Below are 16,912 nucleotides of genomic sequence, written 5' to 3'. Positions count from 1 at the left end.
GCACGTCAATTGTCGCTGCCGAGGCCGAAAATTTTGCGCCAGATTGGAGAGATTTATTTGTGTTGATGTTCATTAATAGTATCACAATAACAAAATCCCGCTGTCATCCGGTTTCTTCACGAATTAATTGACAGTCATTGATATTTTTTTAATTATGCCATGGATCAATTTACTCAGACCGTTGTTTTGAAAAAAATTCAAGAGTTTCAGGATGTAACTTACGACGGTTAAATAATATACTGTATTTGATAATCTTTGTTCCATGTTTTTTATACATTTTCATGTGATTGTTCCTTAACACAGCTTGCCATATTTAAACTTAAGGTCAGTAAGTTAGCGCTGATGTTTCTAGTTATTAACTATACTGGTAATTGCATGTCTAAGGTACCCACGATAGTAACATTTTTTACTTCTTTGCAATTCCTTTTTCCGTCCTGGCTGTATTTAGATGGCTACCGGTAACATGCAGAGAATGAGTCGAATGAAAAAGGAGCTCGATATGATCACCAAAAATCCGCAGCCTGGAATTTCATTTTCTGTACGTGAAAACTGCGTTGATACTTTTGATGCAAGTGAGTTTTGATATGCTCTGTGTAAACTATTCGATTTAGCTGGTATGTAGTCATTTTCAACCATTTTTACTCTCATTACAGGTATTTTAGGACTAGAAGGAACGCCGTATGAGTCAGGAATATTTAAACTGGAAATACAACTTCCTGAGAAGTTAGTTCAAAATATCAATAATGTTAATCGGCAAGTATACTACTTGGAGAATCTTTATGTTCCAATGAGTGAATATTTTTCAGGTATCCGTTCGAGCCCCCTCGAGTACAGTTCCTCACCCCCGTCTACCATCCGAATGTCGACGAATCTGGAAGAATATGCCTGGACCTTTTACGAATGCCTCCGGCAGGCTCTTGGCGTCCGACAGTTCTATTGGGAGGTCTTCTTCACTCACTAAGGCTTTTACTGGCACAGCCGAACCCGAATGACCCATTGGTTGTTGATATAGTAAGTATACATTATTTTTTGCTTCATTAATTGTAAGCCATTAGTTTTGCCCAACTGACTCCGTCAAATTAATTTCTAAATTAGTGAGTGGCAAGTGTGCGAGCATGTCAGAATAGATGCACGTCTCCACAAATAGAGTAAAGCAGTAGCATGACCATATTTAAGAAACTGAAACTTAAATAATTCTAACTTGAATTGGCATCGCACTTGCAAGTTTGACTAAGTTTTTGAATGGCACTCCTTAAAGTGCAGATCCTTCGAGTGCTATCCTCCCATGATGTAGGGCTCCCCATAGGATATAGTACGTAAATCTAACCTTTTCCACTGTATCTTCTATACTTTCTTGAATTAAGTCTGCCTTCGTGTTTTTATTTCCTACTCAGCCTCTTCTTTTCATCATGTTTGTTGTTCTTGATAATATCATTTCTGTTGCTTGAAAACTCCATTTCTTTTCTTTCGTTGCTATTGTCTCTGCCCATTGTATAGTATTGATATAATTATTTCTGCCCATACTCATCATGGCTGAAGGCTAATTGTCCTTTGAATTAAAATTAGTGACAAAAATAAAATATTTAAATAAATAAAAGATCGTAGCACTTTTCCACAAGAATTTTTAATGCGTACAACGCATTTCGGCTCACTGAGCCATCATCTGGTACAAGACACTTCAAAACATTTGAAAATCCCTTTTTTACCCCTGAAAAAGGAGAGGATTTGACATCTTATAGGAAGGGGTGGGAAAGGGCGTACAGAGTAGAGACAATGGGAAAAGATACAACTACGGGATGTGGAGAACCCACGTTGGAAGGAGGGTTCTAGTCATAACTGTAAAATGACGACACGTGGGGAAGAACCATAGAAAAACAGGAGGAGAGGGGGTGTTGAGAAGAGTGAAAAAAGGGGGGGTTAGAGTAAAAGGAGAGGCTGCGTGTCTTTAGAAAGGGAGAGGAGTAAGTAGCTACGCAGGAAAAGAGGTGGGGGTGAGGAGTCCCTTTGGGTTAGCTGAGAAGGAGTGAAAGTTAGCGGGGGTACAAGGGAGGAAATTGCCAGCAAAAGAAAATGGTCAAACACAATACGGAGAGAGGGTGGGCGGATGGGAAACTCCCCGTGGATGTTGGGGTCACTTAAGGTGTGGGTGAAGAAAGAATTTCACCATTTGTTTTCGGGAAGAATATCTTTAGGATAGGAGAGTGGGTGAAAAACACTTGTTCGTTCATGAGCATATTCATATCACTCAGTACAATTTCGAATTGCTCTAAAACATCAAGTCTTGTGCCCTTACTTTCTAAATGTAGAATTTCAGGTTGAAAATGACAACAATGCAAAGTCTGTAGTAAGTGTTTGGCGAGAAGTGACTTTTCATCCCCATTTTTCCAGCACCTCCTATGTTCTTTCATTCTGGTAATGAAACTTCTGCCTTTTTGACCAATGTAACACATGTTGCATGATTCACAATTAACTTTGTAAATGCCAGATTGATGGATGGAATCTATTTTGTCTTTGTTACGACACAAAACTTTACCGAGAGTATAGGGGTTGTAGAAAGAAACATTGAATTTATTTTTTTAGATTGGTATATTGGTATTGGATAAATAGATAGAATTGCATATTTTCTAATATCTATGATATACTTATCCTAATTATTTTTTACGCACCAATAGGGTACATGATTAGCTCAGTAATTTTGTAGTAACATAGTGTTTTGATTCTTTGCCACCTTAACTAATTTATCCCACAGCTATTTCTTTAAACTAGATCCTTCATGCTAGTTTTTATCTTGCCAATTGATATTTTATGGACAATATTGGTAGGAAACCCATTGTTCATTTGGATTGGTTTTGACAATGGAAATAGAGATTTGGAATTCATCGTATTTAGTTCTAATGACCTTGTTCACCAATTTTTATGTAATGGCCATTGTGATAGAATGTGAATAAGAAAAAGACCAATAATTTTCAGTTTTTCAATCGATGGCCTACTTCTCAAGCAATTCAATGTGAAAAATCGGTGGCCTTAACCCTAATGCAGCAAGTTGATGATGTCACGATCTCATGGTGAGCGTACCTCAGCTTCTCCTTAGCTTTTTTTTTGCTTTTTCCTCAGGTGGTTGTTTACACTCTTGTATGCAATTACTTACCTCCGTGAAAGTTTCTTCCTGATTGAGTATATGAACCAAAATTCTAATGACATCACCAACTCATGGAAATTGGGTGGCAACATTTGTGTTTTCTTATATGAAACTTGTATGGCTGTTAAGAGGAGTGCTGTCTTAATATGGCATCATTTCTGCAAAAATAAGATGCGTAAATATGCAGTATATTACACATCATCCTGACTTATTCTTGCTGGAATGAAGCTTCAGTTCCAGTCAAACTTGCTGCCAAGCAGTTAAACCATTTTATATGAGAGGTATAGGAAAAATATAAGAAATGTTTTATGTGTCATTTGATATTCTAGAACAGCGTTTCCCAACCAGTGGGTCGCAGGCGGAATTTAAGTGGGTCGTGGCGTGGCTCTTGAAAATGTACCAAATTTAACTGATTCACCAGATAATTTTAATTTTATGTATGTGTCATTTTTATTATTTTTTTAGCAATAAAAAGCTTGGTGCAATGCTTGCCTATTACATTGAAACGAAAACAATAGCGTAACAGTGCTTGTGCACGATCTGGCAATGCATACATACGTGTTTGTATGTGTGTGTGTAATCATGGGTGGGGTAGGGGTGGGTCGCGAAAATGGAAAAAATTAAAAGGTGGGTCGCTAGACTTAAAGGGTTGGGAACCACTGTTCTAGAAGATGATACAATATCATACTCTGAATTCCATCCATATATACGGCTGGCCTTTAATCTCATTTATGCCTAAAGGAAAACATCAAGATTCTGCATGCATGTAGTGTCATTAAAATTAGTGGCAAGCTCTGTGACACTCCTCTGTCTGGCCCAGAAATAGAGTGGCCTTCCTGAAATTAAAATAAATATCCATTGAATGGATTCCCAAGATATATTGTGGGCCACAATAGTTAATGCGCACCTAGGATGAACAACTGCTCAGAGTTAAACAGAATGATACTTCTTCTGTACAATGTAGGAAGTTTCACAGCCTATTGTGTTCTTTGCTTCCACTAGTGTATTACCAGAATAAACTTTAACTTGAAGAACATACCTAATCCTTTTTTTTTTACAGTGCTGTAACTATATTGCTGTCTTTTCCAAAAACAAGTTGCATATCATATCCCAAAGTTATTATGCATTACGGATGGATGAAGTACCCTGGAATACTGTCAATTCGTCAAATGACAGTATTCCAGGGTAAAATATGAAGTGGTTTGCTCAGGTTGAGTCGTCATGGATTTACTTATACTTTTGTGGCCCACTGTACTTAATTAACTTGTAGAAAGGCAAATCGTCAAACTCATTTATACTACTGCTATTGCACAAAATAGGTTGCCTTCACTGTTAAAAGCCTGCAAGACCCCTCCTCTCACAGCAGGATACCTGTGCTTTTGCAGCCTACAAGTTTAGTAGTCAGGGGTTAACTTTCCAGTCGTGTAGTTTACTTCATTAGTTGATTCAGTAAGTACTACTTTAGTAGGTGCTTCATAAACGACAATCCTGCTCGCAGCTTTTCTTTCAAAATATCTCCCCTTAATAATGAAATTTCATTCGTTTCTGTTGTGCTCACTCTCTCCTCTTGCATGTGTTTGGGATGTGTCTCCTGTCGATTCTCTGATCAGTGGTCCTCTTTTCTGCACACTACCACATTTACCTTTATTTTCATCTTAGAGATCATTTATATTATGTTTTTCAATTGGACTAATAGGAATACAATGATTGAAGTATGAAGTGAGCCCATGTAATAACTGTGTTCTGATCATCAAAAATAAATTATTTATTTTGTACTTATAACCTTTGAATAGAGGTTCCAACTCTCATAATCAAAATAATATCTTGTGTGATGATAGTAATTATCCTCTTTAAGGTTGCATTTTTCTGGCAATGTGGACAGGTCCACATTTGTCCTAGTGTTCAAAACTAATGAATTTCAATTATGGCATTCCAGCTTACATGATGTACATAAATTTTGTGTTAAAAGATACTTTAAATAATCTGTTGCTTAATTGATTTAGATGAGGCAAGTGGTGCTTTACTCATCAGTGGAGGCCAAGAGCACCCCTCTACATCCTTAGCTCCCCATCAAAGCAGAATTAATCATTAATTGATAAATTCCGCTGTCTCTGAAGCAGCAGCCAAGCCTTGATGTGGAAAATGGTTGCATTCCACGACACTTGACAAGCATTTTCTGGGTGTACTTCTGATACCACATGTCAATTTGTCTTACATGACACAATATGCAATAGCTTCATCAAAAATTGTTTTTGCCACTTGTGAACACCTAAATTAATTTTATTTAAACAGATTCTATATTTCTTCTTGTTCCTACCTTCTTATTGTAGAAAAGGTTGCACCTTAACTACCGAGAATATAATATTCTCTTTTGATGTGTACAAATGTATTTACTATAGCGTAAATTCTACACAATTACTTAGTTATAATAATGGAATTGACTGTGTGGTAAGCAAATGGGATATTTAGAATTTCGTCTACAGATGCACTGTTTGTAATTTTCCAAGGAGCACCAAGTTTATACTAAGAAGTAACTAAACTGTGAGACGAAAGCTCCATTTTGGTGCACAGCCCTCGCGTTAAAAAATATGTAAGTAATAGAAAAATGCTATTCTCCTGCATTTTCAGGCTGAAGAATTCAAATTCAACAATACCGAGTACATGCGTAAAGCGAAGGAGTGGACTAAGAAGTATGCAATGAAAGATGATAGAGAATCTCATGATTCGCCAGCAAAAAGGAAGAGCGAAGATGACTCAATGGAGCGAAACAAACGCCTTAAGTCCTTATGAGTTAAATTTTCTATGTAAAAAACGCATGCTAACAATAAAAATACTGAAGTAAACACAGCTTTAATAAATTTTAACTATACAACAAGGCTGTAGTTAAGAAATTGCATCCCAGTACATACTATTGACAAATTTCGAAATAATAACATTGATAACTAATTAGTGGGCAGTTCTTCTTCTGGGTACCTCTTCCAAGTTCGAGGGGGAGCTTTGGTGATGGTCCAATCGTTGAGGTAGTGGTCGACTCCTCCATAAGCACGACGATACTTGTTGGGATTGAGGGACCACCCATTCACTATAAAGCTCTTCAAGACGAGAGCAGCACCTCCAAACGCCAAGGATGCAACCAGGCCTTGTACTCCACTTTTTTTCACGGCACCGTAGACTGAGCCCGTAGCTGCACCACCAAGGAAGTAGTTGATATAGTCATCTTTCTTGCGGAGACTGGTCAACACACACGTCGTCACTGTAAACGTAGCTGCCATTCCTACCAATGGGGCTGTGATGTAAACATATCTTCCAGCTGTTTGGAAGTATCCTTTCGGGTGAGAATGCAGCAGGACATCAGCAGAGGCTGCACCCAAACCAATTATGGTTGCGTATTTAGAGGAGATCCACAACTTCTTAAAGCAGTCTTCGCCATCAGGACTGTCGTAATAATTATTGATTTTCGACATGATCAATTAATAAATATCGCACTTCCCCGACAGCTTAGGCCACAATTTCAATGCATTTAAGGTCCGAGACAGGCCAAGAACTCAATACCCCTAACTCCCTCTTCGGAAGAAAAAAGGTATCGGAAAATGACGAACGAAATAACGATATGCGAAATACTACGTATGTATGAGAAGTTAGGCCAAATCTTTTGTGTATCCCGTAATGCCTATGCTCCTGAAAATAATGATAAGATCGAGAACCTTACAAGTTTTTGGATAGGATTCAGATAGCGAGGAGGAATTATTATCGGTGATGGGAACGTTTCTGTCAAGATTTAGAAAGCTCAATTCTCAAGGAGAGTCTGATGATCATCGAAGTCCAAAGGAATATTCATGGTAAACGAATTGGGTGCTGCAACATCGTATTTGTGATTCGTGATGGCTGAAGTGTATTTTATTCGTGTTTGATTTACAGGGATAAAAGCCGCAAGCTCAATTTGGAAGACTATTCATTTCATGATCTTGTTAATGAGGTTACAGGGAAATTACCTGGCACTGTTGACGGCCAGCAGTTCACCATTCAAAACTGCTCGAATTCTACTCTTTATGTTTTCGATCACATGAATACAGTTACTATAGACGAGTGTAGTGAGTGTAAATTCGTACTTGGACCCGTAAAAGAAAGGTAAGTAAAAATATCATTGAGTTTCCAACGCAAAAATTTGGTTAAGCACAAATAAAAAACAAAATTAATTCTACTCTTTAGCGTCTTCATTCGCGACTGTAAAAATTGCGTTTGCGTGGTATCTAGTGGCCAATTTCGCACTAGGGACTGTAGCAATGTGGATATTTACCTGTGCTGCCCGACTCAGCCTATTATTGAAGCGTCCATAAATATGAGATTCAATTGCCTTCAGTTTAATTACATCAGTTTTTCAGGTAAGACCATTGTTGCTCATTGATTTCCTTATCCCATTATCTCAGTTGTTCTTTGAGGATTTTATTTAATAGCACGCAGGCTTTCAAATTTATACCTGACTTTATTAGATCACCTGAAGAAGGCACGTCTAAGCCCATTCAACAATATTTGGAATTGTGTTCATGATTTCACTCCAGGAGATCTGGCAAGCTCGGAGGCCAGTGGTCACTGGAACATTTCCAGGCGACTTTGTTACCCTGAAGTTCCTTTGAATGGGAATAGAAATTTTGAGAGGTGAGTAATTCTTTACATTTTAGTTGTGTCACGATTATCGTGCTTAAATAGCTCTGAAACTATTATCATTGTACTCTCATTGTAGTGTTGAATTGGATTTTTCTTGGGAAAAAAGCCAAATTCCTTGGGCAATGCCACCCTTATCTAGAGAAGTAAAAATGTGGACCAACCAAAGTTTAGAGGCACAACCTAATGCTTGCCTTGTAGTATTAACGTCCGGGCCAGAAGACCAGCAAAATGCTGCAATGCTGTTCTATCGTACCCTGAAGCAGTTAGAAGTAAGTGTTATTTCTCCAAAGGAATATATACTTGCAGACCCTAGTAAAAATGAACTGTTTTTAGGCTGTGCATAAACTGTGCAAACAGTTTACAAATTTCCTGGGCCGTTCATGAAGTGTTTGGAAACTGTTCACACAGCTCAAACTAAGTACCCATGAACGGCCTATGAACAGAACACCATGTGCACGGCTTCTGCACAGTTGGCCATGAAGGCTTGCTGAACAGATTATTAAATTTGGCACACCACCTCCATAGTTACTAAATGTAGTAATTTATTCATGCCATCCATGATTCATCATTTTACATTAATGATGATCATTAACATATCATCATGAATTAAGGGAAACAACCATCATTGTGCTAATAGTTTTCTAAGCAAACTTAGGATCAGATATTCACTTACAACTTGACAAATTTCCTGGGCCGTTCATGAAGTGTTTGGGAACTGTTCACACAGCTGCAACCTACTACCTATGAACAGCCTATGAACGGAACATCTTTTGCATGGCTTCAGCACGGCTGGCCATGAATGCTTCATGAAAAAATTATTAAGTTCAAAAGGCCAGCCCATTTCCTCCAGTTACTAAATGTAACATTTTATTCATGATTTTACATAAATGATAAGCATGAATGAAAATAAACATGAATGAGTGCATCATAAGGTAAGACATTTGAAATAGGGCTAATACAAATGTTCAAATATTCAAAAGTGCTATTAACTTTGCGTGTCTGTTTTTACTGAATTGTTGATGAAATGTGCGTAAAATGCCAAAGTATTATAATGAGGGTAATATTCAAATTGACAGTTTTAATAAAAGTGTTAAGGCCCATATTCTTAGTCGACCGTGTAGGGCCAACCCACCCTTCAGCCCCTACATAAACCGATCTCGCCCTACATTCGCCACATCAAGCCATCGCCCCTAAATATGGCTGTTTTTGGAACTAAACGGCCCTACTTAATGTAGGGTAGCTGACCCAGCCCTACACCCTTTGAAAACATGGTGGCCAAATATCGTCTGCTAATCACTTTGATCAAAAAATCTACTTTGTAATGCATATTAAGCAAGACGAGCTCACACGAACTATTTTTAAATGTACAGAAACACAGCAGGAAGGTAATAATACTACCACATTATAGCCACCGAATTAGATAAATTATAAAATTGACTGAACTAATAAGAACAATATAGCGGTTTAATGCACCTTGTTTCTATGGATGTATAATAATATTTTTCACCCTTGGCACTTGGTATACTTTTGGAAAACCAATACTTCGTTTACGTATTACCATAGAAAACATATTTTCATGCCACTATTTGCCACATAATAAACTTAACTACGGTAGGTGAAAGCAAATGACAAACCTTGATGATGCAACATAAGTTCCCACGTCAATGATCATATTTGCTCCGTACCTATGACTATCTTGTACAGACTACTTTAGAAGTAATTTAAAGACAATATGGTTCTACTTTTGGCTAGATATGAGAGTATTTGTAGCTATAATTAAGGTACTGACACGACCTGGCAGACGACACATTGTTTATTTACCTTGAGCCGTGGCCCTAACAATACGCCCGAAAATTATCCGACGTCTTTTCTTAGTTTCATAGCTAGTTCCCATTACGCCACCAGAGTGGAAAATTGGCACTGTGCCATCATCTACGTCATCTCAGAGAACTTGACGATGGAATCACCCCCCACCACTTATGTAGGGTCGACTGAGAATATGGCCCTAAGATATTAGTAAAGATGTTTTGAGGTTGCTATGTATTTACAACAATTATGTGAGCAAGTAAATGAAGTGGTGAGAGTGTGACTTGCAAATTCAATCCAGAGCTTGTGTAATAACTAAATGTACTGTAAATAACTCCAAAAGAAGCATGAAAATATTTTCCCAAAGACTTGGGTGCACTTCCGGAACATTTTAGTTTCATTTGTATGCATTTGTATCACTTCAGTGCAGCCAAACAACAGTTTGTAAACATATCTTCAACAGCTTCCTGATCAAGCATTGGTATTATTAAATTGATTTCTATTTCTTGATCTCAATCACTTAATGATGATTAACATCTCGGAGTATAGGTCTGAGAATAATATGCAAAATTGTTTACCAACATTTCGATATATTCCTAAAATCTTATTCAGGGTTATGAATGATAATGGTTTCATTTCATACATGAAAGCATTAAAGATTATTGCATTGTTTTTTACAATAAAAGAATAATGTAAAAAGAATTCAATTTTGACAGAATATGTCAAAATTATTGTTTGTTCTTTTCCATTTGTGTACAATGAATTCTTTCTATATTTTTTTATTGTAAAACACATCTTTCATGCGTTCATGTATCAATTTGCGTGAACAGTTCATTTTTGATAGAGCAGTAATTAAAATAATCCACAAAACTATGACAAATCAAGTTTTGTTCTCCACCCTTACAGTGGCAGGTGAATTTAGTACTTGATAAACCAAGCTTTCACACTTCATCATGGAATCATGCTAAAAAAATAATGGAATTATGAATCCTGTAATGACCACAAACGATTGCTTTTGGAGATGCAATTTGTACTTATTACAAAAGCAAGAGGAAGACCATCCTCTCAGCAAGTCCTTAAATATTACATGTTATCTATTCTCTGGAGAGCATGGTAGCCTTGTGGTAGAGAACTTGACTGCTGATAGAGGGGTCCCAGTTTCAAATCCCAAATGAAGCCTTCCGAAACCCCAAATCAAAATCTGTGGTTAAAGCTTCTACTAACAAAATTCAACTTAAATTTTATGGGAAAATAAGTTACTGAGATATTAAGATCTTTAGAAATTGATACCTCCACTGCAAACATGCTCAACAATCGCCCACCGAATCAAATCCAACATACAAATCCGCTCAGCTGGCAGTGTCCGGAACATAAATACCTACTCATCTCCTATTCTCCAAGTGTGGAGGTGAGCATTTATGCTCCGGAAACTGCCAGCTGAGCAGATTCGTATTGTTGGGCTACTATTTGAGCGGATTTGATTCGGTGGGCGATTGTTGAGCATTTTTGCAGTGGTGGTATCAAAGTGGCCATGAATGGATTATCCGAAGTTTTGAAAGAGTCAGTGAAATCATCCTCTGGATAAAGTATGGTGTAAATAAATAGTGGGTGGAAAATTAAGAAAAGGCTTCTCTTTGCAAAATATTACATTTAATGAAATTGAATGTTAACCGGCTCATAATTTTCCATGCATTCATTGGAAAACATAGGTAACTGGGCTGAAGGAGTGTACTGCAAGGAATGAGAGTTTAACACCCACAACAAGTCTTAAGAAAGTTCAGAAAAAAGTAATTTTGAGAAATATTTTACCCAAAATTCTACATTATGGAGAAAAATGTAATGAAAACCCAGCCCTCAGTGATGAGGCATGATGTCAAGACTCAAACTTCACTATCTACATACTTCTTGATTGTGAATTTGTTTAACAACTTATGGGTTTCCTTGAGATATTTCTTAAGGCACCCAACTTATGGAATCCATCTTACAAAATGTTCCCACAGCATATCAGGCATTAGATAATGTATTTTGTAGAGGCACCATTGGGACAGGAGAGTAATGGTAGAGCTAGGTATACATTATTTAGGGAATTATACCAGCCTCGAGCCTGTGGTATACCTGTAGCCACTAAGGTATACCTTGCTTGTATACCATATATGCCACAGGATAGAAGATGACAAGTGCACCTAAGGTGCAAAAATCATTAATTCTGACAGGGATTCAAACTCTCTATTCCATTCCTAGAATCCTACAAATTCAGGTAGTTCAAGTTCAAATCCCAGACACAGCAAATGACTTTTCCTCTATGGAATTTTCACACTCAACTCAAATTGCAGTGTGACATGAGAGCAGACTAACTTTCATTTTGAATAAAGCAATCCCAAGTAATTCCAAGTTGACATATTTCAATTAAGAGGCATTCATTTCACATTCCAACATTACCAATGATGTCCTAAGAGGCAGCTTGCTCTGGCTAAAATCATTGCATAGGGGTGGATTCTCTATGCCACCACCACAAAACATATACAGTCGAAGGAAATGTTGATGAGTAAATATGTAGCTTTTAAACTCTAACCAAGATTTCTTATTCTTTACAGTACACTGATTCAGCTCACTTATCCATATTTTCTGAGGAATATATGGAAAATTTCTATTTCTTTCATAGCCTGCTTTCTGACCTCAATGACTTTTCTCTCCTGCCATATTCTCAATACATATTTCAAGTCAGTGAGTACAAAGAGAATAATTCCTCAATGTGATTGACAGTTTCTACTATAGAAATATACTCTCTGATGGCATAATATTCTTAGGCCACTATGAGCCATCATAAAATTTTGCAACATATTGCACTTTTATATTATAAGGGCTGGACTACAATGGGCTATAAGGCAGAATCCAAAAGATATTACTCGCCTCTAATGGGAAATGTAAGCCATAAGAAAAAAATTAAAAACCAAAGTGTAGACAGAAACAGTAGTTCTGATGTTATGTCTAGCACTCGAGGCTTGTGATTTCATTGTGTTTTTTGTTGCATCATGTTGAAGATGGCCAAGCCGCTTTTTGATTAATGTATTCTTCCACACTCTCTATGTACTTTTTATGAGCTTATGTAGCTATGTACATCATTTTTCAGTTTTTTTTAACCTCATTAAGTGGCTTGATACAAGTATTGTCATTGTTACCTGATACAAATTATGGCACTATTAGTAATGGTTAGAGGTCCATGAAAATGGCTTTAATTTTTGCTAAAATTTGTTTTAAAACTGTGTGATTTCGGTGTTATAGAAAATATTGGCGGTGTTATCATGTTACGATCTTGATATCCTCACAGCTGAGCTTTTTGGCAATTGATGCGGCCATTTTTTTCAAAAACTGGACCTCAGGTTACAATTTACGAGTTATGCTACAAGTCTCACTTGTCAGAGTTGCTAAGGAAGCGATATCTTCTCAGGATATTTAGTTTCTCCCTACTAGCAATGTGAATTCATCTGCTCATCTAGACCTATGCTACTTAATGTTAGAAATAAGTGGGTAAGTTGCCTTTTCTATTGGACAAAAAATTTCATTGCGCAGTCATATGGTCAAGCTTCACCCTCAGCAGTATGCTCTGCTTACGTCATACACAATAGCATTAGTGCCGAACTTCACCTCGTACGAGTGGTTCTCTACTTTCCTGGGTGGGATGACTTCAAACCAGCGAGTATTTTCCGTGTGGGTTCAATAAAGTCCTGTTTCATTTTTATTAGTTTTATTTTTATTCATCTTTGGACCATGGCCCTTGCAAAGAAACAAGTGAGAACTTTAAAAGATGGACTGAAAATAATTGAAGATGAAGAAAAGAATCTGGTCTAGTAGTGCGTGAGTATTGCAATGCCTCTGGTTGTCCACTAGCGCATGACGACAGGGGGGGGGGGGGGGCAGACTACAGTGCACGATATTAAACGAATGCGATATGTGCAAGGCAAAACAAGCCAATCGATCATTGAATATTAATGATGTAGAGCAAATAATTAATGAGAAGCGTTAAATAATGAAGGATAAGGCTTTAATATATTATGACAAAGCATGTGATATTTTGTTGATTCACGAAAAAATTCTCGGGAAACATGAAATTTCGTTTTAATGACAAATTTCGCATCTCGCGAATTTCATGGACCTCTAGTTACTGTGTCAGTAATCTTCTAATTTATCTTTGCTTTTATTTTCATTCTTTCACCTTATCTATTTCCAGCCGGACTGTAAGTTGTCCTCATCCAAGGAGTTATTTATGAATTCAGATCACCCATTTGCAAAGAACACATTTGGGAAGAGTTTTGACTCAGGAAATATTGTGGGCCTTCGCTTTTATGGTCACCAATGCTGGGAGTTGTGTAATAAGGTGGAGTATTCTATCAGTTTATGCATGTCTGCTCAAAATATTTAGTAATTAAATGAGATCACAGATGTGACATTAATAGTATCAGTTATTTCACGGTACATCCCTAAACCTAGAACCTATTGGTAGAACCAATAGATTGTAGGAATAGGATTGTTGGATTGTCAGTCTTCTATGCTAAGTTCTCACTACATCATGTATTTGTGCTTTGTATTGAAACTTTAAGTGCTAAGAGATAAATAAAATATTTGTCTTACAGGTATATGAATATTTGAGTGAAGAGAAGCCACAGCTGAAGCAGCACATATATTTAAGAAAGTGCTGCTTAAAAGAGCTAACAACACAAGATGATTTTTTCAGCACCCCTGCACCGTATGTGCCAGCTTTTTCTGGTTGAACCAAAAGAAATGGAATTTCTGCACTAAGCAAGTTGAAGACAAATTTTTTCACTTTTGAAAACATTGAGGCTTAAGGGCAATAATAATATTGTCCTCACCTTATACAAAGAGAAAAACACGTCCATTACATTTAAAAAATGTTTTTGAGTATTTATTTTTATATTGTGTTAATTATTTATTGTAATTGAAATAAATATACTGCATAACATAATAGGTCTCATTTTCCTTATGGCTGTAATTTTGATTGACATTTACAGAACACGCTATGTCAATGTCTAACTGATTCCAATTATTTACATCATGAAGGTGGGATCTTTCGTTAGAAATCAGTCATGTAGGATTTATAATACTTGTTGAGGACTAGAATACCAAAGTGAGTATGAATACATTGGAGCTCGGCAGATTCTATAATAAAATTTCTTCATTCCCATCTGAAAATGCACCACACCAAAATTAATACCATAATATAGAGTACTGATTGTAATTCCATATCAACCCACCATTTATAACAATCAATCACCAAAGGCCATTTTCCTTAATCTAACAATGAGTAATTGATAAAATCCCACAAGATATGCTGAAAACTAAAAAAAAACAAACTGTACTAAAATAAGTTACAGTGATTTAAACTGCTGTTTCAATCAAATTCCAAAACAGTGAAGTCTTGTGATCTCCACAGCACAATGAAAGGTACACTGATAAAAATATGGTGCCAAAATATAAAGTAAGTATGAACAAAGCAGAAAAGTTGGAGGAAGAGTAACAGCAGATTCTATCCCATGAGATAGCATTTTCAAATTCCGACATCATATGCCAAGAGCTTAACATCCCATGGGGACATATGATTTATATTTTTAGGGAGTTTCCCCCTTATCTTAAGCATTAATTACTATAATCATGCTGATATGTCAGCCTGTGTGACAGTAATTTCAGCTCATTTGCTCATATTTATGGACTGTAATACATTAATTGGAGTATTTCCATGTGTTTTTTTTCATAATATTTGCCTGTTCTTTGGTCATATTGGAAAAAATTGAACATTGATTAATAAATTCATTCTTCCAATTCAAATAACCATATATTTCCCATTAAAAATGTGCACCTTATATCAACTTTATTGAAGTGATCCTGTAATTGTATTTACGTGTAAAGCACATCCAGTAAAAACCACACATCACAGACTTCAGGCTTCAATAATTCTAGAGATTAAACCTACATCCTAAAGGAAATGAAAATACGTTATTTATATGAAAAATGAATTTTGGTCCTTAAAGAGTATGCGATAGCAAAGCTGTTTACGGAATTCTAATAGCAAATTTTAATAATTTAAACAAATCCGATTCCTTTGTACCCATGACCTCCTGTAAACCAATTAGGTAGCAAATACTTAAGCTGTCTGACATTATTTATGTATAGGCATTTTAATTTAATGGTTTAATATTAAAGAATATAATTGCATAAATACCATTCAATATTGAATATTATGAAGAAACTCGTGCAATACTAAGAATATTGGTAGACTAAACAGCCAGCACACCCAAGATTGGAATATTGGGAAAAAGGTTGCTAATTTTACTAGCTAATATAATGAATCAGTATATCTCCCATATCGAGGATTCATAAAAGCTTTAAATCAATACAAGATGTTTTCTAAGAGAGTTGGTTTCCTTAGATATGAAACAGTAGGGTAAGGATAAATGATTCAGATCAATTTGCCACTGTAAAATTAAAACAGCCGGCAGTTAAAACTTCTACACAAACATCATCACTATCCCATGTGAACCATTAATATGAAAAATCATTCTCAGGACATCATTTCAATCCATCATTTAGTCTATCACATCTAAGTTACATCCCCAATCAACCAATTAGATGAAAACAGGAATGGGGAACTTGCATGAATTTTTTTTATTTCATAGGCGGACAGAAAATTATTTTCTGAATACAACAAAGAAAACCGCATGTAAATCTGAGTTTTCCTTCGCGAGATATTTAATGATAAATATAACGAATTTTAAAGCGCGGGAAAAACTCCCTCACCCCCCAAGCCACTGCCGACGAAGCCTCGATGACGTCAAAGGTGCCTAAACATCACGCGAAGCTATTGTTGTGATTGTTTGTAATAGTTGCCAGTAGTTGTGAGAGCTTCGTTTGTTAGACGTGTTGATTATTTTATATTTAAAGATAAATATCCGACGATAGAGGCTTGGAAGCCCTCGTATTTTGCATTATTTATAATATTAATATCTGAGTAAGGGCATAAAATATAAAACTGGAGCAGTTAAACCAAAAATTTGATAATACCTAAATAACATCGTTGTAGGAGTCTGAGCCACGGCCATTGGAAGGGGGATACGTTAATTGTAAGTTGATGTTATCGACGGCATATCATTCATTTAAGTATGTAATTAGAACGATTTTGATGTTTACTAATGTCCGCTTAGCTTTTATATACAATAACTTCATCCGTTTATTCGTAGGTACCGGAGAATTCGTCGTTTAGGACTGTCTGTGCTTGTATTATGGGGTGAA

General features: G+C 36.5%; 3 protein-coding genes across 3 annotated transcripts; 2 read left to right on the top strand and 1 right to left on the bottom strand.

The window, feature by feature from the left end:
• Window positions 1-6: 6 nt before the first annotated feature.
• LOC124157793 (ubiquitin-conjugating enzyme E2 T-like) lies at window positions 7-5,982 on the top strand. The gene is made up of 5 exons (XM_046532813.1): window positions 7-324; window positions 449-572; window positions 654-723; window positions 807-1,011; window positions 5,768-5,982. Exons 2-5 carry the CDS (start codon window positions 449-451, stop codon window positions 5,927-5,929), a joined length of 561 nt encoding a protein of 186 aa, XP_046388769.1. The 5' UTR covers window positions 7-324; the 3' UTR covers window positions 5,930-5,982.
• On the bottom strand, window positions 5,971-6,702 carry LOC124157794 (NADH dehydrogenase [ubiquinone] 1 alpha subcomplex subunit 11). The gene has a single exon (XM_046532814.1). It carries the CDS (start codon window positions 6,601-6,603, stop codon window positions 6,082-6,084), a length of 522 nt encoding a protein of 173 aa, XP_046388770.1. The 5' UTR covers window positions 6,604-6,702; the 3' UTR covers window positions 5,971-6,081.
• An 85-nt stretch (window positions 6,703-6,787) lies between these two features.
• LOC124157791 (protein XRP2-like) lies at window positions 6,788-16,266 on the top strand. Its single transcript, XM_046532809.1, has 7 exons — window positions 6,788-6,978; window positions 7,058-7,267; window positions 7,349-7,521; window positions 7,630-7,795; window positions 7,881-8,073; window positions 13,839-13,985; window positions 14,242-16,266. Exons 1-7 carry the CDS (start codon window positions 6,896-6,898, stop codon window positions 14,377-14,379), a joined length of 1,110 nt encoding a protein of 369 aa, XP_046388765.1. The 5' UTR covers window positions 6,788-6,895; the 3' UTR covers window positions 14,380-16,266.
• The last annotated feature ends 646 nt before the right edge of the window (window positions 16,267-16,912 follow it).

The sequence above is a fragment of the Ischnura elegans genome, chromosome 4 (assembly GCF_921293095.1).
Source record: "Ischnura elegans chromosome 4, ioIscEleg1.1, whole genome shotgun sequence".
NCBI classification, from domain to species: Eukaryota; Metazoa; Arthropoda; class Insecta; order Odonata; family Coenagrionidae; genus Ischnura; species Ischnura elegans.
This window is presented reverse-complemented; position numbering and strand designations above follow the sequence as displayed.

Excerpts from the sequence above, each read along its gene's own strand:
- LOC124157793 (XM_046532813.1), top strand. The coding sequence starts at position 449 with ATGGCTACCGGTAACATGCAGAGAATGAGTCGAATGAAAAAGGAGCTC. Across the intron at positions 573-653 it reads CGTTGATACTTTTGATGCAA|GTATTTTAGGACTAGAAGGA; the intron begins GTGAGTTTTGAT and ends CTCTCATTACAG. Across the intron at positions 1,012-5,767 it reads ACCCATTGGTTGTTGATATA|GCTGAAGAATTCAAATTCAA; the intron begins GTAAGTATACAT and ends CTGCATTTTCAG.
- LOC124157794 (XM_046532814.1), bottom strand. The coding sequence starts at position 6,603 with ATGTCGAAAATCAATAATTATTACGACAGTCCTGATGGCGAAGACTGC.
- LOC124157791 (XM_046532809.1), top strand. The coding sequence starts at position 6,896 with ATGGGAACGTTTCTGTCAAGATTTAGAAAGCTCAATTCTCAAGGAGAG. Across the intron at positions 6,979-7,057 it reads AGTCCAAAGGAATATTCATG|GGATAAAAGCCGCAAGCTCA; the intron begins GTAAACGAATTG and ends TTTGATTTACAG. Across the intron at positions 8,074-13,838 it reads GTACCCTGAAGCAGTTAGAA|CCGGACTGTAAGTTGTCCTC; the intron begins GTAAGTGTTATT and ends ATCTATTTCCAG.